At 40.5% G+C, this 27,722-nt stretch overlaps 1 protein-coding gene across 1 annotated transcript in view; it reads left to right on the top strand.

Moving 5' to 3' along the window:
* Nucleotides 1-1,012: 1,012 nt before the first annotated feature.
* Nucleotides 1,013-27,722, top strand: part of KCNQ1 (potassium voltage-gated channel subfamily Q member 1) — a 96,034-nt gene continuing 69,324 nt past the window's right edge. The window contains exon 1 of the mRNA XM_063438728.1: nt 1,013-1,509. Within this exon, the coding sequence (XP_063294798.1) occupies nt 1,133-1,509 (377 nt within the window). The 5' untranslated portion in view covers nt 1,013-1,132. The remainder of the gene's footprint in view (nt 1,510-27,722) is intronic.

The following is a 27,722-nucleotide window of genomic DNA, read 5'->3' as shown; positions in this document are numbered from 1 at the left end:
CAAAACCTGCTGCCACTCAGTTTAATGTATTGGAACGTTAATTGAATGTAAAAAGGACAAGGAACTAAAAGCTAATATCACAGGGAGAAATGGGATGAAAAAGAGAATTTCAATGTGTACAGTCCTTTAATAGGATTGTAAGTGAAGGATGGTGGGTGACCAGATTTCATCGTTATAGGAGTCCTCGATCTGCATACTTGTTCATTTATTTACGAATGTGGTTTTTGGTGCAAAAAAATAATAAAAATCTTTAATTTTGCCTGATAACCTCTTGGGTTCATTTGGAATCTCTGGGTGTCTGCAGTGTCGCTTTAACATCTCCTCCCTATCAGGAATTGGTAGAACTGAGGACAGAAAAAGGATTAGAGTGACTTAACACAGACTTCTCTGTGAGTTTCATACCCCTGGGCAACGCAAGGCTTTTATTGGCTAATGGGATGTAAACTGCCCCGAGGGGTGAGTGTGCAGGACTCTTCTTGTGGTATGTAAATAAATGTGCTCCTTTTATGCAATGCACAGAGCAAAGGGCAAAAATACATTTGCAAACTATTACTGGTAATTAAATGGTTAGACGTCTTCCAAATAACTTCATTATGTTTAGAAATGCTGCAGTTTACTTGGAGACTTTTCTTTTCCTTTCAGGAAATTGCTGTCATTGCAGGCAGATGCCTTTTGAGAAAGTAAGAGAAAAAAAATCAAACACACACAGACAGACACACAGACACAGACACACACACACACACACACACACACAGTGAAAGTGACTGGAGAAAGATTCTATTCTCAATCAGGAGATTTGAGAAGTAACCCCACCTCTTAGTTCAACAACCTTGCAGTTCTCATGGAAGTGCTGTATTTCAGGAGGTATAAGAAAGAGATTGTGTGGTTAACCTTGTGCAGTAAAACACTCCCTCTTCATAGAGTCATCGAAAGGGAGTTAATGGGGGCTGGGTTAGAACTCGTGTTTGTTACTAACCAGATTTTTTTTTTTCAAATTGTTCCCTAACTAGAATTAAGAAGCTGACAAGAGAAGAACCAAGGACACCATAAATATCTACATGTATGTGTTTTAGAAGTATTTTTTTTAAAGGTTGCTGAGCAAGGAGAGAATTCTTCTTCTTTTCTGTACCAAATGTCAAGTTCTCCAAAATTAAAACCACCGAACTGGACAATTGGTCTTTTCTCCTCAAAAAAGGACCTTCACGATAAGGAGATACCTCTGGAAATGAATGAAAATACAACGAACACACATTACGAGCCTGTGAATTTGCCACAGACATTGAACAGCAATGGACAACGGCCTCAGGAACGAAATGCCACCACATTCGAACTTAAACGGGACGTTCTTATTAAGACTGAAACTCTCCGGCCGGCCGTGAATCTGGATCCACGAATGTCCATTTATAGTGTCAGACGACCCTTACTTTCAAGATCAAACATACAAGGCAGAGTTTATAACTTTTTAGAGAGACCTACGGGATGGAAGTGCTTTGTCTATCACTTTACAGTGTAAGTAGACATTTATTTATTTTTCTGTTCTGTGTTTTGTAGAGCACTTGTTGAAATGCTGACAGTAAGTGCTGTTTATACACCATGGTAATCTAAAGTGGGAACAGAAATGTTTTAATGTATACACCAAAGAGGGCAGAACTTTTTAGTTTGTTTTAGTTTTGTCTAACGGTTGCTTTAAACTGCATGTTGATCTTTAAAGGACCACTATTGTGTCAGGAACACAAACCTCGCTGATGGGTCCCTGGCACCCATCTCTCCGGATATTAAAGGGGACTTTACTCCCCTTTTTCTTCCATGCAGAGCTGGCCTTGCCACGGCTAACTTACCTGGTTCCACCTCAGTTTTGTTGATCTTAGTCCACCTAATGCTTTTCTGTAGGAAAGCATTAGAAGGCTTTTGCGCATGCACAGCAAAATGCCATGCTGTGCCAATCAGCATCTCATCATAGAGATTTAACGAATTAATGCATCTCTATAGGGAACGTTCACTGTCTCTATTGCAGAGCGTGGAGACTCTGAATGCCAGTGCTGTGCACTACCACAGGAAGCCCCTCTAGTGGCCGTCTGAGTGACCGCCACTAGACTAGTAACTAGCCAGCAATGTAAACACTGCATTTTCTTTGAGGCACTGCATTAAGCTGTAGTGTTTCTGATTACTATAGTGTCCCTTTAAATGTTCTCTGGAGTAAAATTTCTGATTGGTGTAATGCCAGTGGTTGCAGTCTGCTGTGTCAGTCTATGAAGCCTGTTGTAAACTGTACTATTTAATTTGGTGGGGTATACGGTTGAAGTCTGTATAATGCCGACATTTATATGACAAATTTCTGTGGCATTTAGTTGCCATGGTGATTGTCCCATTTTAAGCACCACTTTCACTCCAGAATTGACTGTTTACGCATGGTTTGGTATGTTTAAAAATAAAATCTATAGTGTGTGTTCGTTCTAAGCCATTTTGGAAGGTTGGCACTCTACAAACCTCCCCCTAGGGATTGTAAAATAAGCTGACCATAACATGTTCTTTAAAGGGATACTATTTTGCTATGAATGCAGGAAGTTGTATTCCTTGCAATATAGTTATCTTTGGCCTCCCCCCCCCCCCCCGCACTGTAAGGGTTAATAAACCCTTACTGTATCGCCCAATTCCGGTGCCATTCTTCCATGGTGCTAGGTTGGCGCCCGCTTCCTCCGTCGCCTGATGCTGGGGCATAATGCGTATGTGCACTGAGCGCTACGTGCACGAGGCCCTCTCAATAGGAATGCATTGCTGCAATGCTTTCCTATGGGTATTTTACTGACGCTGGGTGTCCTCATGCAGAATGTGAGGATATACAGCATCAGTTAGGTGACCTGGCAAGCAGGAAGTGCCTCTAGTGGCTGTCTAATTGACCTCACCTAGAGGCAGTCTTAACCCTGCCATGTATTGATTACAGTTTTTCAGAAACTGCAATAGGTAATATTGCAGGGATAAGGGGACAGTGACATTGCACCCACACCACTTCAATGAGATGAAATGGTCTGGATGTCTATAGTGTCACTTTAAATGTTACTTCTATGCACGTTTTGAGGTCCTGCAGGGCTGTACTAATCTTTAATGTCTTTGTATCGGATCATATTGCTTGACTGGCTTATTATTTCTACATAAATATGGGTAACGAGCCTCATGTGAAGTGTAAACAAGGTAGTTTTCTATATACACAATGTTATGTTCTAACACAAGTACGTGTCGGCTTTCATGTTTTTGACGTCACTACAAAGTGTTTCCTAAAATCTGTTCAAAATGTTTCCAGCACATGTTGCATACAAACAGCTGTAGAAGTCGACATTTTCAGGTTATCCCCTAAACTGAGAATTCAAAGTGAATTTGAAATTTAAGACCAAAGAATCACAGCTGGGTTGGCAAATTTTTATGTTTTGGTTATTTTGACCTTAAATTTGAAATTCACTTAGAATTCTCACTTTAGTGATTTAATCCCATGTATCTTTTTACCATTGTCGAATGATCACTATATTTCTAACCTTTAGAGAGAGATATATTATTATTATTTTAATATGTCGAATGAACAGACAAACCTGTGATGGCAAGATATTATAAAGGTTCTGCAGCAAGTTTGGACAAATGCATTCCATGATAATGTTATGGAAATGGTGAAACCTAACTGGTCATGTTTCTTGGTCGGTCGGTCTGTCTGTCTGTCTATCCTTCCTATAAATACAGCGATAATTACTTTCAGGATTATTTGCAGGGTTAGTGTGAAAAATAAAGACATCAGGATTCTCGCATTGTGCCTCACAAGGTGACTCTCCTGTTGGCATGCTAGGTGCCTGCTTCATTCAATTCTTGGTATTCTTAATGACTGGGTTCATTCTCTGAGCCTGTGACGTCAGAAGCGCCTACTAGGTCTTTGAAACAATGCACAGAGTGTTGGAGGAATGCTTTACGTACGCCTGTACAGAGAGGATGGCTGCTTTTTGACCTTGTTTAAGGTATAGGTAGCCATCACTCTGGTCCAATATGTGAAATTAACACTTTCTGTGTCAATGTGTGTGCTTTGATAGGAGAACTGATTAATACTGGACATTGATGCTCCCTGTTATTTTATATTAGATAGACCGTCCTTAATCTAAAGTAACTCAGTCACACAATTATGTCTCATGTTAACACAGGAGCAGTAAATAAGATCTGTATGTAGGGATTTTAAATGGATAAAGAGGGACACTTTAACGTTAGGGGTGTGACTGGCATTGTGGTCAGGGGCCAGGGGCTTTTTTTTTTTTTTTTTAATATTAGGTGACTTTTTCTAATAACAATTGATAGAACTAAAATGTAATTTAAAAAAAAAAGCAATGTATCTTATTTACACAGACTGAATTCTAAACACGTTATTGTGTTTATAGTTTAAAGACACATTACTGGGAGTATGATTGCTGTGGGGCTCTGTTATACACTCAGACACCCCAACGACGTGGAGCCCCTAGAAAAGAGGAACATTAGGATAGAAAAGAGAACAGAGGAATTTTGGCCCAAATAGAGACTGCTCCTCCTAAATAAGGACACTTGGGAGGTATGGGGAAAGGCACATCTCTCCCATGTATCCCCTATGATCATAGCACTGTAGTGTTGCATGCTAAAAGAATGGATCATTTGTCTGGAGCAGAGGCCCTGCTTGCCATTGAGTAAAGAATGACTTGTATAGAGCCATAAAAGTCATGAACACTTGCGAACGCTATACCCCATGTAGGTGTCCACCCCCCTTGCAAAGGTTTAAAAGGGAATATTTAAATCCCTTCCATCCAGTGGTGCGCTGATTTTTGTGTTGCTTCTCCGCGACTCCTCCCGTAGGCTGGTGCACATGTGCGGTAAAACATTGCGCTGCACCATTCAAATGCTCTCTGGGAGCTGCAACAGAATTTCTAACTCGGTTATAGCTGTGGAAGTGGCTTCAGTGGCAGCCTGTATGATAGCCACTAGTGGCATGTTAGTCCTGCAATGAAAACATTAACATTATTGCCAAAGGGTTAAAAACACAGTGGCATGGCACCCACACCATATCATAGAGATACCTATAGAGTCCCTTAATTATTATTATTGTATCTAACTGCTATTATTAGTATGCAACCCCCTGCCAAACGTTTCCAAGAGCATATCACATGTGAGAATCTGCAGTCCGACAGCATTCGTCTTGGGCTTCAAATGTTCCGCTTGAATTCCGGTCTGTATTTTAACTAATGCAGCGATCATGTAAACACTTTTCATTGAAGTTCCTGTGGGGGGAAATGATTTAAAAAGGAAAAAAAAATAATTGCGATCAGGTGAGAATGCACTCTACTCTATGCCCCCTCAGTGTCTCCTAGCATGGCTCCCTAATCCCTCTGTATACTGCTTCATACCTCCCAAGTGTCCCTATTATAGCTCTTTGCCAAGAGATCCATATTGTTGGTGTGTCTGAGTGTATAACAGAGCTCCACAGCAATAATACTCCCAGTAATGTGTCTGGGTGTATAACAGAGCTCCACAGTAATAACACTCCCAGTAATGTGTGTGAGTGTATAACAGAGCTCCACAGCAATAATACTCCCAGTAATGTGTCTGGGTGTATAACAGAGCTCCACAGTAATAACACTCCCAGTAATGTGTGTGAGTGTATAACAGAGCCCCACAGCAATAATACTCCCAGTAATGTGTCTGAGTGTATAACAGAGCTCCACAGCAATAATACTCCCAGTAATGTGTCTGAGCGTATAACAGAGCCCACAGCAATAATACTCCCAGTAATGTGTCTGAGTGTATAACAGAGCTCCACAGCAACAATACTCCCAATAATGTGTCTGAGTGTATAACAGAGCTCGACAGTAATAATACTCCCAGTAATGTGTGTGAGTGTATAACAGAGCCCCACAGCAATAATACTCCCAGTAATGTGCCTGAGTGTATCACAGAGCTCCACAGCAATAACACTCCCAGTAATGTATCTGAGTGTATAACAGAGCTCCACAGCAATAATACTCCCAGTAATGTGTCTCATTGTATAACAGAGCTCCACAGCAATAATACTCCCAGTAATGTGTCTCATTGTATAACAGAGCTCCACAGCAATAATACTCCCAGTAATGGACCCCTTAAGGACCAAACTTCTGGAATAAAAGGGAATCATGACGTGTCCTTAAGGGGTTAAACTGCAATAAATGTGTTTAGAACTCAGTCTGTGGAAATAAGATACATTGTTCTTTTTCAAAATGACATCTTAATTGAATAAATTGTTATTAGTAACTAAACTAAAATTTCAGTACAGTTTTATCTATGTAAATATATAAATTTTTGTTACTTTATATGAAATTGTTTACAATACTTTAGGCTTGTTGTAAATAACATTTCTAATGTTAAATATAGAATATAAAGTTAAAAAACATAAAATAGTCTTAAATACCACACCCCCTAACACAGTAAGTGCCCTTTGTCTGATACATGGAATCTTATTAGGTATTACCTTGTATCAGACAACGGAATTCTAACAAAAATCAGTAGTTGGGGACATTACAATGTAACAAGGTAAATGTAAGGACGTTGGGTATGTGTTTGTGGGATAAGGTACAGAAATAGGAAGTGGCAGGTAACTGGAAATAAACCCATGTTCTATTATTTATTGTGGTGATTTGTTATTTAAAGTAGAGACTGCTGAGCCGATGTGAAGTACCCTAGGGGTGTGTTCTTTTCTGAAAGATATGCTTTTGTTATGGTGATGTCAAACATCGGGCTGCATTTCCTTCCCAAACAAGATAGGAGCTTAGTAAATTATGCAGATGATCTCCGCAGTTGCATTGTACAGTTTGTTCGTGCACAAAATATCCCACAAACTGCGCCTAACATTTGAAGTGTCAAAATAAATACATGTAAAAAATGTATGAATCTGGTAATTGGTGGACTGAAAGATTTTCCAGAATTTGTAACGTCCTTATCAAAATTCACAGTTTATAAAGTGAAATTATGGACATCTCAAGAAATGTCACTGTGACCAAAAATCGTTGTACCTGGGTATTGCTTTACTCGGGAGCAATAGTCTTATCACACATTGATTTGGGTTTTTTTCTGTGGGTTCTCCCACCTTCTCGGTGCAGTAGCTCACTGTATTGCTGTGCTCTCGCTATACTGATTGGGGACTTTTCTGGCGACATCAATGGGACTGACACCGCTATAGTGGGATGCGGTCTTTATTTGGGACAGTCCTCCTAGACCCAGGAGAGTTGTTCATGCATGCTTCCACTAGAAGCTAAAACAAAGTTGAACCACCAAGTAAAGGCTTTAAAGGGGTGTCTCTCTTAATAACATTTTACTTGTGAAGACTCCAAAAATGTAAAAACTGTAGTTTTTAGATATAGTAATGTCCTCCTTGTCATGTGAAGGCTCGAAAGATGAGATTTACTTAATTTCAGCTCTCGCCGTCCTGCCATCCCACCTCCATGGCTGAGGTCATCAAGATTGTTGATCTTTCGTAAATCCAATGCTTGTCCATAGGAAAGTATTGGACGCTAGCACACATGCATTGCAAAATGCTGCGCTGGAACAATCAGCTGGTCTCTCTGCGACCGACTGAGGCATGTCTAGTGGCTGTCAATATGAAAGCTACTAGAAGCATTTTAACCCTGCAACGTAAATATTGCCGTTCCTGCAGAACAGGGTTACACCTCAGGGTTAATCCGGGAATGAGATGCAGTGCTTATAGTGTCCATTTAACCCATTCATAATCAGGATGTTATAGTAACAGCAAGCAGGTTCTTAATGGATTCAATAACTTGTTTAATATTTTAAAGGCCGGATTTATTTACTAATCTGTGCATTTTTTTATGACAATGGAATTGCAGATTTCTGGCAAATTTTTTTTAAACAGTGTTGGTGTTTAACCCCTTAAGGACACATGACATGTGTGACATGTCATGATTCCCTTTTATTCCAGAAGTTTGGTTCTTAAGGGGTTAGAGGGGTGCTTGTATATAGTTATTGTGTGTTTGTATGTAATGTTTGATTGCAGGGGTGCTTTCTGATGCTGCTAGTAGTAGGATCAGAAAGCCGCGCCTCTGATGGAATTCCCACGCTCAGAGCAATATGGAGGAGGGAAGGAAAAAGACATGCCTATAGTGTAGTATGTTAGGATCTTAAGTGATAGTAAATCACTAAGTGATCACTTAATCACTTAAGTGATTACAAATTTCTGGAGCTTATACTCAGCTCCAGATATGTGCGCCTGGACGGTATAATCCCAGTCTATGGATATGTAGATGGTCCTTGGATGTCCTCAAAAGCGGGTCTCCAGAGGTAGTAGGGTATATCTCCTTTCCAATGGCAGTGGGCCGGTATTCGAATAGTTGGTAATATATATAAAAAAAAAAAAGTGCTCTCTGGATGATACAAAATAAAATGATAAAAGATGGAGGAGGTACACAAGTGGAGAGCAAATGGGATATTGCTCAATATATGTAGGCGTAGGTGGTATGATCTCCACCAAGGATATCACTCCTCTAGTCCTCCAGTAGGCTTAGAGGTTTTAAAGTGTGTTTTTTTTTTTTTTTACTTGCATTATTTCCTTTACTGTTTATCTCTTCTCCCACATCGAGACTCCGGTGTGGACCACTCTAGTCTTTTTAAGTGAATAACTGTACTTTGAAATGTTGCTATGAATGAAATGTTACAAACTCATCCCTAGTCTGAATGTTCAAGCTGAAATCCGCACTTCAAAAAATAAATAAATGTAGAGGTTAAAGACGAACGGTCACTTCGACAAATACTCCATAACTTAAAACTTTGGAATCACCTTCAACATATTAACCTTTTTATGGGATGCTTTGTTTTAAACTGATTAAAATACAAATGATGACATAATAAAGTTCAGACAAAGCAAATACTGGACAGACATTACAGATGAAGAGGAGAAATAGACACCTTGTTTAGTTTCTTCTTTTCTCTCTCTGCCTGGACAGTTCTTGGTAACAATGATTGATGGGGAGCTAAAATTGAGGAGCTAGCTGTAGGATAAAGGAGTGTCAATTTTTCATAAAATTTTTGTTTTCACATATCACGAATACAGAATGATAACTGCAACTATAAACAATCATTACACATATTCAGTTACCGTTCCCACTTTGTTTTTGTTTATGTAAAAATAAACACAAATCAAACATTCGTCAACTCTTGCCTTGCTAAAATTTTCATCAAATATAAGATGCTTATTGAAATAAATCAATAATGAATAATGAAATATTCCCATTTCCACGGAGTCCTGTATTCATTATTGATTTATTTCAGTAAGCATCTTATATTTTTATTTTTAACCTTTGGTGGTTATTATCTTTACTAGTGATACAATGGTTATGGTTGTCATACCCTACCTCAAGATCTAACTTTGGAAGGATATTCTACCATCTTTTTGGAGTCTATTCATCATATAGTTACATATCCATAACATTTTTCATCAGCCTATCAGGCTGAGACGGTTGTAGTAACCTGCTATAATAGCTGTCCAAATATGGATTGGCTAATGTGGAAGTCCACTCTTACACTAGCCCAGTGTCAGGAGGAGGGACAGGCTGTTGGCTGCCACGATGGCCTTACTTTGTCAACTGGTCAAAACCTCTTTTTGGGAAACTTAGAACCCCCTCTCCCCCACCCACAAAATAACAAAAATTAACCCTGTTTAAAAGTCTCCCACAGACTCTGCTCTCCACTGTAATTGGCGGCCCCTTTAACATCATTAGAGGGAGAATGTGTGGGAAGAGAGAGAAGGAGAGAGGGCAAGTGGCAAAAATAAATAAATAAATACCAGGAGGAAACTTCCATTACACTGTCCGTGCTGACAACAGAAGTAAAATTCACAGAATTGACATTTGATAATACCTAACAGAGTTTGTGGAGGGAGAGCAGGTGTAACTAGCCCCCCCCAACACACAATTGCAGTTATCTGCAGCCTTTCTAAAAGCAGGTGGGGTCTTGGTGGTTGGAGTAACTCTTTAAGGCGATTGCCCAGGTGCCTTAACTCACTCTTCACACCACTAGACCACCAGTTAAACTGTGGATGTGTAATTAATGTAGGTGGTGGGATAGGAAAGCGAAGGAGTGGATGGGGAAGATGTGATGGCTAATTAAGTTGGGAATGGATGGGGATTTTGAATGTAGAAACAATGAAAGGACGTGGATGGTGTGAGTGGAATAAAGAAGGAATGGATTTATCTCTATATGTGTGATATTTAGAGGCTTATTAAATAGGCTGGCTGGGCCTCATGGAAGTGTATGCCTCAAACAATGGCTACTGGCTGGTTGAGTATTGCGAAAAATGCAGCTCACAAACAAAACAAAGTTACCGTTTACACCTTCTCATGTGTAAGCAAGACAATAGGGTAATGGTGATTCAATTACTCCCAATGTAATGCAAATACCAAGTATAATTACCTGCAAAAACTGTAGTCTTTGAGGATCTCGGATACGTATGGATTTCAAGGTAAGCCTTGGCACATTGCTCAGTGATGCGTTAAAGGTGTGCCCCTACCTAGACAAAACCACAACTAAAGGCTTGAACATTTCACAACTGCTGACAGTAAAGTACATCAACTCCTTAATTTAGTTAACTGTGCTGTGACACCTTGTCCTTTTAAATGTTCTTAGTACATCCTGCAGACACACCGGTAGGAGCTACTTTCATACTGGTGTTGTATCCGGTACCCTCTTATGTAATTGAGACTGTCCTCTGAGACCACGGGCCACGTTAAAGAGCAATTCAGGCCTCCATAGATAGGTGCATTTTGTAAATCAGGCTACTATTGACCAATCCACTTTAGCTTAATGAAGCCGTTTTGGTGCAATCTCACTGCTTAATTCTGTCATTTAGGAGTTAAATTTAGTTTCAGTTAATGCAGCCGTAGCCACACCCCTCCTTCCTGGGATCCACACAGTCAGCACGACAAAGCTTTAATTTTTCAGCTCTTACAGCACAGTGTGTTTACTAAAGAAGTTTTGTTTTTGTTTTTTTGTATTTGTTAATTTCTAATGCTCTATTAATTGAAAATTAATCACATAAGGGAGACTGCTGCAGGCAGTTAACAGAGCAGAATATTAAAACCTTAATATAAATAAACCAAAGTGATTTAACTCTTCAATGGCAGTGAATTGAGAAGGGAGACTGCATGGGCATGGTCTATACAAAAGTTGATTTGTGTTTTTGGTACTTTTGAGAGTCCCTTTAAATTATACAAATATATAATAATAATAATAGTGTGTGTGTGTGTGTGTTTTTCACCCCATCTGCACTTTCGGCTTATCCTGCAGTGTTTCCATTTTTACCCCCCACCCTCCCTACTCCCCATCTTGTTGTATATGATGTCATAACTAGGATTTGTAGTTAAACTGTTGACTTTCTACAGTACAAAAGCTAGGCGCACAGTTACAGCTTCATCTAGATCCTTTAAAGTTCTGTAAATGGGATAAGATCAACAATACACACTCAGAGTATAGAAGTAGACAAACACTGTAAGCTGCAAAGAATCTGCTGAGCTAAAAGACGTCTCGCAAATACAATATGGAAGGTGCAGAACATGCAAATGTGTGTGTATGTAAAGTGCTGCCATGTGCCCGGTTGCCAACTACAAGAAACGTCTGGCCTCTGTGATTGCCAACAAGGGTTTTGCCCCCAAGTACGAAGTCGAAGGGGTCAAATACTTATTTCACTCATTGACATTCAAATCAATTTATAACTTTTTTTAAATGAGTTTTTATGGATTTTTTTGTTTTTTGTTTTTTGTTATTCTGTCTCTCACTGTTAAAATTATAGACTGATCATTTCTTTGTCAGTGGGCAAACATTCACAATCAGCAGGGGATCAAAAACTTTTTGCCCTCACTGTGTGTGTAAGTGTTTATGAAGAAAGTTTCTAATTGAAAATGAAAATTGACATGCTGTTTTTGAGATGGAATAAAGGAATCCTAAGTTTTGATAAGCGAAAGTGCTGATGTGCTAATGACGTATATATGAGGTGTGTGTGTGTATATGTGCGATAATACATCTTAATGCTGCTCCATAAACTTCCTGTCCAGTCTCCTGCTATGCTGCGCAATGATTAAGCAATGCGATAGCAGCACTGTCTGCTAAGAGGATCATTGTCATTGAATGATTTCACGAAGATGGATCGTTTATCTCCTTGTCTAGTTCTCAAATGACAATGATTTTTTTTTATTTTTTTTGTGCAAAGATACTGTTAGTCCTTAAAATTCTTTATTGCCTTCTCCCTTTTATTTGAAATAAGTACTTTACACCATCTGCCTCAGGGTTCTCATTTTTAGTATTTTCTAATCTGTACATTTGGTGCTAATTGGCTGTGCAGACACACTACAACAACGTGTAATAAAGTTACTCCAATCAAAGTGTTTCAAGAATACGCCGCTTTTGGATAGAGTAACCCTTCCTATACTGGTCCCACACCCCTCACAAAAAAAGAGGGAAGAGTAAAAACTGTAACTCTAAGTCCACCTTACTAATTGTCCCATTTCCTTGTTTCTTTACCTTTGTACATTTTCCATGTTGTGGACAACGAAGTCATCATGATGCCTTTTAGATGTGCTCATGCGTGCTCCACCTTCTACAGAGAAATTCCATGCAAGTGCATGCTAGCCTGGTGTTTCTCCAGCAGTGTCACACATGTAGATCCATCATGTGGAGGGCATTGAAGGGACTCCTTAACACTCTCTTTTCCTGGTGTACCCAGCAAAGCCAGTAGAAGTAAAACAGTCTTTTACTCCTAGATACTTTCCCTTCACAATAATCAAATTTACAGTTGACCAGGAAAGACCTAGTATGACAGATATTAAACAAATATACTTATTTCAAAGGTGGCTGTTACGACACTCACCGCCAGGGGAATGAAGCCGCCGCTTAGTAGATAATTCCCTTTCTCCAGAAATGCAGTTTTAATCCAGCCGATAGTCAAACTCCCGAACGGAGCATACGAACACGGCAACTCCCGATCAGCAATCCATCCGAAATCCTTCCACAGCTAGAAATACGAAAAGTACTGTCCCAATAATCCCTCCACAAACGAGACCAAGCTCCGTCTTGAAGGTCAAACAGGAATGTGTTTTAATGGGGGCTACCTGCCCGGTATTTATGCGGGTCTCCACAAGGTGGACACTCCCCTAGGGGACCTTGTGGAAGACTGTAAAACATATTGGACAGTAGCCAATCGCAGTGGCTTCAATATAAGCCCTCCCCATAAATCTTCCTTCTCTATCCTGGAGATAATTGGGAAGAAACCTAATTATCTCCCAGGATAGAGACAACCACCATTTTAAAACATAATAAGAAAAATACAATAAAATACATAAAATCAGAAATACCGATTTGCATATGGTTCGTGTAACGTATCCCCAGATAGCGTGGATCTGAGTGCATATTCCTACCGAATAGCGCTCAGATCCGATGTACATAGTTCAATCGCCATGGAGTCAAAGTCTTTCATAAGTCCTTCGGTATACGAATGACTCCATGGGACGGCTACCTGGGTAAAGTCCATACGAAGGATAGAAACTCCCGAACTGACCGGTGTTCGTACGCCTCAACGAAATAGAAGGCGGGCGGCAGCTTCCAGCGATGTTCGGCAGATAAAGTATCCGTTTTTAGTTCCATAGGATTTGCACTGAACCCCGCTGATTCTCCTCGTGTCCCAAAATGGCCGCCGCCTCGTGGTCGGCATACGAACGACGACCACCCGTATGAATGGAATGAAGAGATGTCTGCGGTTAACCGCAACGTTCTAATTGAGGTCAATAAGTTAACGAGCAGCACACTCCTCTCCTGGGTGGCCGTTCGGTAGTTTCAATCGGTATTGGGGGAAACACACGAACAGGGGCATACGGACAGGAAATCCAACGAAATCAAGGCAAACAGACGAACCAGCAATATAAGTCTATACAGATGGATTTGTCACAGTGACATCCTATGGCTGAGCTCTATGGAGAGCCCAATATACGGCCAATGTCTGTCTATGGGGAGTTTATGCCCCTGTTGGCAACGGGTGAGGCTGAAACAGCTGAACTTTTTGGCCATAAACTATAGATGTATATTGTGGCTACACCCTCTAGTCTCTACTATTTATACTTCATTAGTCATTCCCGATAGGCTAAGGTTGATCTGTTACAATGTTTTCTGCTAGAGAAAACCAAACAGAGCTGTATTGTGGATAAATTAAACAAGAATTGTGTTCTGTGTGTTGTAAATATAACGAGATCGTAATCTTGGCTACAACTGACAAAATTGGCTTAAGTTGCATATCTTCCAGAAAGACATGAGGAATATGCGAGATTGAATTCTCGCTGTATAGAAAATATACTAAACCTGGTCACCAAACCTTCAGTGCAGTTGTGTTCTCACTGCGACAGTCACTTCTCACGCCGATCCAGTGCTTTTCGTAGAAGTATTTAGGAATGACCGCACATGCCTCGGTTCTCTTTGTGTTGCTGAAATTCTATTTAAACATTTGGAAGTGATGGCAAATCAGACAATCTACATCTGTACAGTTTGTTAGGTTCTTTCCCCTTTTGAAGAAACTTGAATTAATTCGTCCCTCCTTATCAAATTATCAGAACAAAGCATGCACCTGGAAATTGGAATTTAGTTATTCTAACGAAGAATGCTGGTAAATGCAAACTCACATTTCTACATTTAGATTTACAAAGCTGAGTTGGTAAAAACATCTTCTCTTTTTATATTCTATTTCCGGACAACCTTTTAGTAAATCCCAATTTATTTATTTATTTTTTCCATCTCTTTAACTTGCTGCAAAAACTGTCTCCTGTAGCGTTATTTTAGGAAAATCGCTGTTCCTTTCTTTATGGAAGCTAATTGCTACATAATAGATGAGGCAACTTCTTCTATCTAGCCTTTCATCTTCACGTCTATTTTTAGGTTTTGATTCCCTTTTTTATTTTTTTTCAGTTCTGCTTCTTCAATTTCTCTGTACTATTCAGTGCAAGTATAAAAGAGAAGACGCACTTTATATCACGCTTCCTCCTAGGCTACAACCCCGACATTTTATAGCGTCACAAAATTTGTTTTGGAACCTTATCCGGAAAATCTTTTCATCCTTTACGGAATTCACTCCTTGATGTTTTTAAAAGTCTCTCACACATCCTACTCTCCCTACTTCCAGGGTGTATACAATAGATTTTTTTTTCCTTCTTCCTTATTATAGTAACACACTGGTCATCGTTTCATACAGAAAAATTCACTCCTTCCACAAACATGACAAAATCAAAAGAATAAATGAATAAGTTTTGTGTTTTCCCAAATATAACCCTTTTTATTAATTCATTTTTTATTACAATTCATATATTTGCTACATAATTTGAAACGTTGATGGGTGATATGCCTGGTGTCCAGATAAATTAAGTGATCTTTTTATAAATTTGTTTTTTTTGTTTTGTTTTATTAAAACCTGAATTATCTTGCAGTCCACGAGTCTTAACTTGGCAATTCCTTGATTCCCCAGACTTTAGTCTTTGATGAAGAAGGGATGCTCTTGACTATGCTAGACATAAGCAAGGATGGTGGAAGTCAAATGGTCTTCCTTATATAGCAGGTCATCTGCACTGGTTGTATGGTCTGTATAAGAAAATAGATCTGGTTATTATTTAAGAATACCATGTTTCCCCAAAAATAAGACCTAGCTTATGTTCGGGGGATGCTCGTAATATAAGCCTTACTCCGAAAATAGGCCCTAGTCGCTTGCTTGCTAATCTATGTTCATGGAATTTTCCACAAAGATTTGCGAGATTCCATGCCCTAGAGAACTGGTCTATGTTCAGGGAACATAGAAAAACTAATATAAGACCTGTCTTCTTTTCGGGGAAAGACTGGGTAATACAAAGGGAACTGGTATGGAACTAAAGATCATCTTCAATGATGCCCATGCAAAGAATTATATGGGGGATGCCATAAAATGTTAATAAGTTCATGAAAACCATAGGAGCATCTTATGGATACATCTCAACTGAAAAGAACAGATTATTGTATGGTTGTGGTGCAAGGAGTCTTTAGGAGCTTCTGCTGCCCCGATTAACCATTTTGAAATGGTTCATCAAAAAGTGTGGGCTTCCTGGAGCCCAAAGCCTGACCCCTTTTATGCAACACTTCTATTGAAGAAGTTGTACTTCCGCAGTATCTGTCCAACTTTGGGGGTTGCAAACAGGGGGGTTGATTCCTGCTACCAGAGCCACTACAATGAATTGTAGTGATTACAGTGTTTTGAGCATCCCTTGAAGTCCTTCAAAACATGAAAGCGGTTGTTTATATAAACTTTTCCTGCTTGTTGTGAAGGCACGGCAAGCGGTGATCATCAACACCTCTGTAATAATTGCAGGATTTCCTTTGCTAATTCTGCAGCAAAGCACAGGCCATATTTGTTGTCAGTGAATTCTCTGATTTGATGCTTATCTGATGCAGATTGCAACATTACTTTCCCATGCTGCCTTTGATGCTCACCGTAACAGACGTATTTTTAGTGCTCGGTTAATTTAAACAAATTGATTTTATTTTTATTTGGGTTTTTGTCTTCCATTCTGGAAGTTTAAAACGTCTCGTATGCAGACTGGTTACGAACGCAATGCAGACGCAATTACACAATGCGGGCTCTGTGACATTTACGTTTCAATCGGTTCTGTTATGTATTTAACGAGGAACTCTAGCGGACATTACATGATTTGCTATATTTGACATTTTAACCTCCAGTTTACTTTTGTTGAGTTGATTCTGTGAAGCTGCCATGACCTAGTGGCACTTTATAGAATATGAAAACACAATTTGTTATATTTGTTTAAATTTAGCTCCGACATGCACAGTCTTGGTTGTCGGACCAATGCTCCCATAATTCTGTGCCAGCAAGAAGCTGACCGTATCAACACGTTTTTCCAATTTAAAGGGACACTTGAGTCACCATAACTATTACAGTTTGTTAAACTGTTTATTGTTCAAGGAAACTTTGTGTCATTCTCATTTTTAATCTGTTTGATAAATTCCTCTGGAATCCCAAGCCAAACTTTTTACCTTGCAACTTTATCCAGGGAATATCAGGCTTCCTCGTTCCTGTATGATGTGAGCACTGCGTCAGAACACATGGGGTGTAGCACAGTTTTGGCTATATAAAGCCTAAACAAGCGTCTTTGGTGTTGCCAGATTGACACAGACCCTTTTTTGTTGGTTCCAGATTAACACTGTGAGCTTCTGTGGCATTGAAAGGTCCCCTAGCACCTTGACGTGTCTAATTATTCAGTAAAGTGAGCGGCTCAGACTGCTGGGCTATCGGAGGTTATTGATCCATGGTGCTGCCATATTCCATTTACCGTTTTATTTGGAAGATCAAACTTCTTTAACACGGTCTTGTTAACGGTCTGCGTTATCAGAGAATTGATCAGAATCAGAACATGTGAATGTGGTATATGTGGGTTCCCCCCTGGATTTAAACCTAATTCTACGCTATGAGAGAGTTTGCTTCTCGTTTGATTTTATGTTAAGTACAGTGTGCAGGAATTAAAGGAGGTTTAAAAACTCCTCCAATTTTTTTTAAATACTTTCCACCTGAACCAAGTGTGTGTGTGTCTTACAGTAGAATCTGGTTTATGTGGAAGGGTTAAAGGGTTACTATAATCCTTTTTCAATATCTAGTTATGTTTTTTGTTTTTTACATTTTTTTTTATTTTTTATAATGCCTATTGGGAATGATTACCCTTATCTACTCCCTTTTTACAATAAAAACTTTTAAATAACTAAAACTTGCCTTGAATTCCGTGCCGGGCAAGGTTCTCCGCCTATCATCACGCAGTGTCACTCATAGAGAAGCATTTGATTGGACCATTCTCCAAGCACGTGCATGTTCTCTGAGCAGGGGAATAGAGGCAAGAAGTGTGGGATGGACAAAGGGAGGGCTTTAAATATTTAAAGGAGAAGAGGGGGAGGCTAATCGTGAAAAGGAAGCACAAGAACGAGGGAAGGGACACTAAAGCCTCCCCTTTAGCTAAAAGCAGACGTGGCCATGGACGTTGGATTAACCTTTAAAATATTTCGGTTTAAGCTTCACCTTTTGCCATTCAGTTTTTTGTGTCTTTTTTTTTTTCTATAAGAGGTTGAAAACTGCTGTTGTTGTAGCTGCATTTAGTATTTAACAGATTTAGAGCTTCTGGAATTCTCCTGGTTTTAACCTCACGACTCTGTACCTTTATTCATTTTTAAACTAAATCTTATGTGAGTGGAATAATGATGCAAAATAGGAAGAGCTTGTGCAGAGCGAAAAAAAACAAACAAAAAATACAAGGTTGGGGTGGATTGTCAGTGGGTAAACATTGCAAATTTTAAAGAAAATAAAGACAATTAAATGGAAATTAAAGCTTAATCTGCAGGAACAGCTTCCAAGCACGTTGACTACTAAAACAAAGTGTAGTGGTTGTGGTGCTTGGAGTGTCCCTCTAAAACTCTAGATTAGAATACATCTCCTACGTCATTGTGTGATGCGGTTTGATTATATGAGATTTCATTATTAATTGTGAACGTTTTGTGATGCTGTCCTGCTATGTTGCCACTTGTTGTTCAGCTTTAGAAGAATCCATTACTCTACGTAGATAATGGCTTTATAAAAAGGGACGGCGTATTCTCTCTGTTAACATTTTGTGTAGCGTTTCCCAGCACGGTTTCTGAGCTGTGGCCAGATATGCAGGTTCTTATCAAGGTCATCACAAATGTAAATAAAGCCTGTAATTAAACTAGTCCTTGTAACCTAGAAAAAGTGTCAAGGAGATTTGATTTAACCCTTTTCCTGCCAGAAAGCACGTCAGACATCTTTTCCACATGGTGGTAGAAGTTTGAAAAGTACATATGTTCTGACGAGTAATTCTGGAGGAGAGTTGTTCAGGATTAGTTCTTAAGATCAAAGGAACACTCAAAGCACCATAACCACAACAGATCACTGTAGTGGTTATGGTCCTAGGAGTGCGCTATCACCATCCATTGTGAGGAAACAAACAGTTTTAAAATGGCGTGTCTTCTTACTTCAGGGTTCGACTCTCTCTCACCACTACTGACAATGGTGAGTTGGAAGGTTCTAAGTATGAGCTTCTGCTAGCTCTCTCGAGTTAAGGTCTGCAATGCAGGGCTAGCTCATTGGCTAAGAGTGTCCAGCTCTCCATCATTCATAGTGGAGGCAGGGAGTGCTAGCTTGTTGATCCCATGTCATGCTGTAGTGGTCGTGGTATTTAGAGTGTTCCTTTAAACAGTTTGAAAATTATGTAACATTCTAAAGGAAAACTGTTAGAAACACAAAACTGTGTTTCAAACACTATATAGTGCTTTCTGCCACCCCTTCCCTTATGGAACCCCCAGTAGCAAAACCCTTTTTACACTGCATTCCAGCGCCAATTTCTCTCCGCAATGGATCGCGTTTTGCCTCTGCCAACATCCGCCGATTGGGCGGATCTAATGTGCATGTACGGCGAGCTCCACAAGCTCATTAGGTCTTCACCATAAGGAAGCATTGCTTCAATGCTTTCCTATGTAGGTTTTGAAAACGCTGGATGTACTCATTCAAAGCGTGAGGATGTCCAGCGTCATTTCACAGAGTCAAAATTTGTGAATCATCAGGAAGCACCTCTAGTGGCTGTCTGGTAGACCTTTTAAAGGACCACTTCAGCTCAATGTAGTGGTCTGGGTGCCAGGTCCCCCTAGTTTTAACCCTGCAGCTGAAAACTGAAAACATAGTTTCAGTAGAGTAATTGAGTAAATGCAGGGTTAATCCAGCCTCTAGTGGCTGTCTCCCTGACGGCTACTAGAGGCCGCTTCCGCGATTTACACAGAGTAAATCACAATTATCTGATTATCTTATACGTCCTCACGGCGTCCAGCGTCAAATAAGATTCCCATAGGAAAGCATTGCGTAATTGTCGGGTTTGAATGCGCACGCGCGCTTCTGGCCGCCCATTTGGCTCCACTCGGAAGCTGACATCGATGGAGGAGAGGTCACCAGCGCTGGATTAAGGTAAGCAAATAAATAGTTAATTAACCGAAACGGTGACTCTATAGCATTCAATATGCATATTTGTATTCCTAACTCTATAGTGTTTCTTTAATGTAATCATTGCAGTTTCTCAAAAAGAGAACAGGGACACCGCACCCAGACCAGATCAATGAGATGAAGTGGTTTGGGTGTCTATAGTGACCCTAAGTTAAGACTTCACCGAGCTACTACATCTCTCAAAACTACCTCATTGAGATTGCCCTGCAATAAAGGTATTATATACGCATTTTAACTGATTTAAGTCTAAGCAGAAACTCCAACGTATGAGTCACACATCAACAAAGTAAAGGGGACTGTTATGCAAGGTATAATGGCAACCTCACATTTGTAATACATGTTTTTATGCAGGAAGCAAGCCTAATTGGTAGTGGTTTAGTTCTAATAGTATCTGTGGCAGACCTCCCTGCCTCTGGACTATTATTTGAGACTATTTTGTCTGTTTGTTCGCCAATCCCCGGTTGTTTGTGTGTTTCCTGGTTGCATTCCCTAAAAGACGAACTAACTACCGAATGGCGGGCCACCCAGCAGGGAAATATGCTGCTCGTTAACCTTTCTGACCTTATTAACATTGTGGTTAACCGCAGCCACTTCCAACTCCTGAACGGTCGGCTGGGTGGTCATCGTTCGTATGAACGAACACGTGGCGGCGGCCATCTTAAACAGTCGAATGCCCAGTGGTGTTGGTCGTCAACCACATGGAACTAATTTCAGAAACACTGTTTCCAATGAACACCGCTGAGATCAGAAACCATCCATCTCGTTGTTCCAGTTCATACGAACGCCGTGACGTTCGGTATATTGACAATCCACGAACGAAACTGTCCCAGATAGCTAAACCCATGGAGCTCATTCTTTCTGCCGAACGCACAGTGAACACACTTTAGCTCCATGGCGATTTGACTGTATACATAGGATCTGAGCGCTATTCGGATATATTGAGCGCTCAAATCCAAGCTATCTGGGGATATGTTGAACGTAGGGGTTCCGTTCGGTGAAATAGGAATTATGTATTTTTACGTGTTTTTACTGTTGTAAAATGGGAATATTCTATATCCCTGGAGGTAATTGAGTTACTTCAGGCACTTAACCCAATTATCTCCAGGATAGAGAGGAGGAGTTGCACTGTTTGTGTGGGAGTGTTTTCATATTGTGACTGTATGTGATTGGATACTGTAAAAATGTCTGTCTTCCACAAGGTCCCTATGCTTAAAATGTGGCCACCATTAAACAGATCATGCTTGGCTCTCAACACAGAGCCTCGTCTCGCGCTTGGGGGGATATTTCGTATAGTTCCTGTTCGGCGCTTAGGAGTGTTCGGTAGCTGACTTTGTATTCGGTGTAAAGAACAACCTTGGCGGCGTTAACCCCTTCTCCTACTCGGGGTGCCATTACAGTATCTGATTAATTTTTACACCCGCACAGATTTATCATTTTCTTCTGACCTACAAATCATTTGCCCTGCTGCGCTGTCATGTTCTGGAGTGAAAAATAACTCCAATTTAGAAGCTTGAGTGATTTTTCTAATTTCAATTCAATTCACACTGTAGCATTATAAATGAATGCATTGATTTATAACTCTAAAGAAAGGATAGCCAACCGTTGGCACTTCAGATGTTGTGGGCTTCATCTCCCATAATGCACTTGCAGCCATATTGATGGCCAAGCATTAAGGGAGATGTAGTCCACAGCATGTTGAGTGCTGAAAGTGGCCTCCTCCTGTGCAAGTGTTGCGGTGTTGTCTGGATCCCCACATTACAGTACCTAAAAATAAATGATTGAATCTCAAATCCAACGTTGAGAAGACCCTTCACTGCTGCTTTGCCCACTATAGATCATCTCCCATCGAGGCCAATAGAGAGCTTCTCATAGAAAGGAGACTCAGAGGTTGTGCTGCATTAATTATGCTACATTTTACTATTACTAAAATTTTACTACATTTTACTTTATTAAAAAGTAAAAGTGACAAAAAATGTATCTAATGTGCAGGTGACTCCATCCACACCAAGTTTTTAAAGTTGGCTTATCACTGTATAAACTCTACTTTACTTTAAACAATTAAAAACTTTTCAGTTTAATATAATGTTTGAATGGTCTTTGGTGGCTCCAGGTCCGTGAACCATTGCTCTCCAGCATATATCCTCTTATTGATTGCTTTATTTTTTCATTATTATACGACTGCCTCTGCATTGTATTTCTCTTGAAAAATCAATACATTTTAAATTGAAAAGAGAAACATTATGGTTCAGCTGCTTTTAGGACATTTTGTATTTATTATGTTCAAGTAGGGTATATAATAAAACCTGAACAACGAATCTCTGATTTAGTTTAGAAACATGACTATTAGGCTGGTTGTGGTCATATAGAATATTAGATTGCTTTTATGGATGATATTGCCGGGCACAGCAAGGTACGTATTGAAGTACTATCAGAAGATTGGTCACAATATTTTAATGACGTGGGTTTCACCAGACAATTTTGTGAAATGAACCAGTGTTGGTCATCTTTTTCTAAAAAGGTCTGTTAGTCTTTAGAACATCAAAATTCCTAAATTAATCAAAATCTGTTTTAGTTTAACAAGATTTTTGATTCTATCCATCATTATATTCATCTCTTACATGTTTCAAAGTTTTCCAATTCACGTTAATAATACTATAATTCATTTTAGTGTGAATTTTGTATTTTTTTTTAATATTAATTTTTATTAATTTTCAAGTTTCATAACAATAATTATGTATACAATAATTACATCTGAAACCCTAACCGTGTGGCTTCAACAAATAAGGTTACATAACATTGACAAGAGATATTGATAATCATTATACAGATGATGACATGTATTGAGTTTTGGACAAGCATTATACAATTAATGATGAGTATTGGATAGGATGTGTTTCTCCCAGAATGTTTTTTTATACTACTAAATACAAACTGTGAGTGGTGTTACATATCCGTGCTCTTTAAGAGTTGTACTTGTGACAATTTGAGTATTCCACAGTGTCTAGTACTGTTATTGGGGCTTTTGCCCAAATCTTGCTTCTCATTCCGCTCCCCCCTGCCCCCCCTAGGTATATTGACCAAGGTTTCCATTTTTGCGTGAAAGTTATGTCGTTTTTTGATAAGGCGTATGTTATACTTTCCATCTGTTTAATACTTTCTACCCGGTTGGTCCATTCCCTAATAGAAGGAATCTTTTCCTGTTTCCAGTATACTGGAATAAGGTGGTTTGCTGCCATGAGCAATTGGGATGTCCAGTAGTTTTCCTTTTTATTGAGATTTTGGAGAGGCATCATATATATTAAATGTTCTGGTGTGAAGGGTATCTGTTTGTGCATAATGATCTGTGTGAGTTTGTGTATGCAAGTCCAACATTTTTTAATTTTAGGGCATTGCCACCAGATGTGTGTCGGATTTGCCTCCCCCCTGCCCGCATCTCCAGCAAATATTTTGTGTTCCTGGGAACATTTTGCTTAGTTTGGAGGGCATGTAGTGCCAGCGGGTTAGGCGTTTAGTTACTTTCCTGGTTGGAAGTTGCAATGGACATTTTGTGGGTTCTGGTAAAAATGTGCTTCCATTGCTCTCCTGAAATGTCTATATTCATTTCTCTAGTCCACTTGGAGGCGAATCCCGGAATGTCAGTTGTGTCTGAATGTAACAGTAATTTGTACATTGTAGATAACAATTTCTGTTTTAAAGGATGCGTTTTACACAGCTGTTCAAAGGTTGAGTTCCCTGTTTCCCCCTGGCAGCAGCTTCTGGCTCCCCATGAAATGTTTCATTTGTGAATAATGTAATTGTTGCATACTCATGGGAAGTTGGCCGAGCGTGAGATCTTGCAATGTTATTAATGCATTATCCTTGGTAATGTCCTGGAGTGTAATGTTTATGGCCCCCCGATGTAGCTCGTAAGTTCTACCTGTGATACCTGATGGCAGTAGTGGGTTATGTGTAATATGGTATCGTGGCGATGGATATGGGGCTATATTTGTGGTATTAGTTATCTTTGACCATGGCTGCAGTGTAGTTAAGATGAGCGGGTGTTGTTTATGTTTGAGAAGCGCGGTGTTCAGTTTGTGCCACGGGAGTGAATCAAGAGGCGCTAGGCATTGTTCCCTCTCTATGAGCACCCACTGCTGGGAGGGTTGTTCCTTCGTCCACTCATAAATCCGAGACAAGTGAACTGCTTTATAGTATTTTTCTATGTCTGGGATGCCTATTCCCCCTTTCTCCCTTGGTTGAATTAAGAGTTTTAGTGGTAATCTAGGTTTGGATTGTGACCAGATAAAGGATGTCAATGTCCCGTTGATGTTGGAGAAGAAACTAACTGGCAACTTAATTGGGACTGTTTGTAAAGTATATAGGATGCGTGGTAATATCACCATTTTTATGATGCTTATTCTACAAAACCATCCGTAGCTGTAGCGTTACTTACCTTATCCAGGGGCCGGTCGCGGTCCTCTCTTCGAGCCGCTCGCGGTCCTGCTGCTGCACGAGCCACGCGCGGCTCTTCCGTCCGCTTCAATAGGAAGGCGGGCAGTGACCGCGAGAAGTGGTCACGTGTCACCGCCTGAATCTAAGAGCACGCCGCGTGTCTGGGGCGCGCTCTTAAAGAGACAGTGGGAGCCTAAATTGCCAAAAGGCTCCCATTGGCCCCTGTCATGCCACACTCCCCATACACTTACCTTTTGGGGGTGGATATGACAGGAGCCAATCACACAGGAGCCAATCACACTAGTTTAGTAGCTATTTAAACTTACCTCTCCCTTTACTCCCTGCCCTGTCGTGGTTTCTGTTTCAGTTCCTTTTAGCGCTTGTTGTGTTCAGTCGTGTTCCTTCGTATTGACCTTGGCTTTGTTTCTGACTACGTTACCTCTTTATCCTTATCTGTTCTGTTTGCCGGCTTACTGTTTACTGTGTACCAGACCCCGGCTAGTCCTAGTTTATGCTGTCTCTCTGTGCCCTTGACCTCGGATCGTTCCTGACTCTGTCTCCTCTCATATATGTAGAGTCCGGCCATTCTAAGGTCCGGTAGACGTATCTATCCTCTGTGTTGTCTTTTGTCTAGTTGAATCCTGTGAGTTGGGGTATATATTCGTTACAGTAGCATGGTCTATCCAGGCCTTCAAATCTTTAGAGACGGCTTCCTAAAGCGGGGTGTAGTTTAAGTCATAAAGTTGTCTTAGTTGGTGTGGCAGGTGTATTCCTAGATATTTTATTGATTTTGTTGCCCACTCCCACGGGGGAGTGATGGGAAAAAGGGATGGAAGCACAGGGGATAAGTATAAGACATTCTGTTACTTTTTTCTATCTCCTAAGCTATCCGTCTCCTGCTAGACAACCATGTGTATAAGTACTGGTATTTCTCTCTGTGGTGTCGTGGGTCAAAAGTGAGCTATATTATTAACATTAATTTAAAGGCCAACAGTGGACTATTTATTTATTTATTATTTTTTTTGCGCAATATAATCGGTTGTCACCCAGCGTAACTGAACCAGTCCTTCCCGAGCTCTGTTTTCCTGGGCTTGGGTATAAGAAATGTGTTGCCCAGGAGGCGTAGTCCATATTGACCCTTGGTGGTGTTGTACTCTTTGTTGTGCCAAATCTTTTTCACCAGACCTTGTTCATGGATAAGACTTGAGTGGCTTGGAGGTCCCATGTCTTCAATCGTCAGACATAAAAGTCTGTTAGTTGTGCTGGTTGGAGTCTCCAATGATTTGAAAATCTTGAGAATCTTGTTTGGAGTTATATCCTTAAAGTCCAATGTTGCTTCACAGTGGTTGTTTCAACTATGTATGTTCGTGGTGGCTATTTCCAATTATGTGTGCCGGCTCTTGCCCTCAACAAATCTGTCATGTTGTCGCAGACGGTGTAGCCCAGGGAGCAAGAACCATGGCCTAGTGGGTATCATCCCTTTGGTTCACCAACGATCTGCCCCTAGGGGAGAAAAGTTGTTGGTCAGCCCTTCTTTTCTTGGCTGGAGTAGTCCATCTTTGTCTTTGGGGTAGAATAGAAGAATCTTGGTTTGGTTAGGGTGCATACCAGTCCGTGATGTTAGTGTTCGGCAATTCCAATGCTCGCAGGAAGGGTTTTACATCCAGATGTGAAGCTATTGAATGCATCACTCCCTTGTGATGGACGATCAGTGCGAATGGGTACCCCCGTCTATATTTCATGTTGCGGTTGCGCAAAAGCTCTGTGATTGGTTTTAGTGCACGTCTTGCTTGTTGTGTGAACCACGATAAATCTGGGAAAATCTGTATGTGATTTTCGTGGTACAAAAGGGGTTGAGATGTTTCTCTGAGAGCTTTGAGGATATTGTCCTTCACTGAGAAATAATGGAGCCTGCAGATTACATCCCGTGAGGCTTCTGCTGCCGCTCCTCTAGGGAGTAGTGATCTGTGGGCTCTGTCCATTAATATAGGGTTTCTGTCCATTAATACAGGGTCCCCCAAAATAAGATTAAACAATTCCCTCAATGTAGAGATCAAATCTTCCCCTTGCATTTCAGGAAGGCTCCTTATTCTCAGGTTATTTCTCCTGCTCCTATTGTCTAAGTCATCTATTTGCCTCTGCATAGAGGACAGGGTCAGTGCCTGTGTGTCTAATGTGGAGGAATTATTTACAATCTGGGCCTGCATTACATCCTTTTCTTCCTCTAAGTCTGTAACTTTAAGACTTACTTGCTGTATGTCTGCGCCCATTGCATCGATTTTAGACTGCAGAGCTGCTTCTAATCTGCCGATCATATTGGCCAAGTCTGCTTTGGATGGCAAGTTCCTTAGCAGGAAGTCCAGCGGTGTTCGTGCCGGTGAGTAGCCGTTTTCACTTCCAGGCGCTCGACGACCAAACACCGCTGGTGAGACAAAGGATCCCAGATGGCCGACCGCCGCGTGGTCTGTAGTCGAATGACGGCCACCCAGGAGAGCCTTTAAGTACAATGTTGCAATCGGTTAACGAGCACCACACGTCCCTCAATGGGTGGTCTAACAGGGGGGCCGCATTCGTTTCACGAACAGCCCGTACAGCCACTATTCGTGAAACGAACTACATGAATGCTAGTGGCTTACGGCTGCTAGCATACGAATCCTATGGGCAGCCCTATACACATACAGCATATCAGTAATTACAGACAACCTTTTGGCTATATAAAGTTCAGTATCCTAGAAGTGGCTAGGTTTGCCACACTTGACAATCTCAGTCACTTCACTGCTTTCCAATAAAGCGTTGGGAGGCTATTGTGCATGCGCCAATACATCTTTATGGGAAACGTTGATCGTCTCCATATGGGGTGTTGAGATGCTGAATGCCAGTGCAAAGGACATCCAGCGTTGGTAAAATCCCCATAGGAAAGCACTAGCGCCCCCATTGGGTCGGAAGAGGCAGAGTGCAGATCTACCACCGAGGGATATCGGTGCTGGAATCAGGCGAGAACAGTAATGGTTTATTAACTCTTACAGTGCTGGGGGGAGGGTAGGTAAGTATAATGCAAGGAATACAGCTTTGTATTCTAGCATATCGTAGCCATTTAAGCTCTAGTCCCTCTGGTGTCTATAATGTCCCTTTAAGGGTCTTAGTTTGACCAAATTAAAATTGGCTGTAGCATCCTGGAACATTCTCCTGTTTCAGT

Source organism: Pelobates fuscus, chromosome 12 (assembly GCF_036172605.1).
Source record: "Pelobates fuscus isolate aPelFus1 chromosome 12, aPelFus1.pri, whole genome shotgun sequence".
Taxonomy (NCBI): domain Eukaryota; kingdom Metazoa; phylum Chordata; class Amphibia; order Anura; family Pelobatidae; genus Pelobates; species Pelobates fuscus.
Note: the sequence above shows the minus strand (reverse complement) of the source record. Positions and strands in the feature narration are given on the sequence as shown.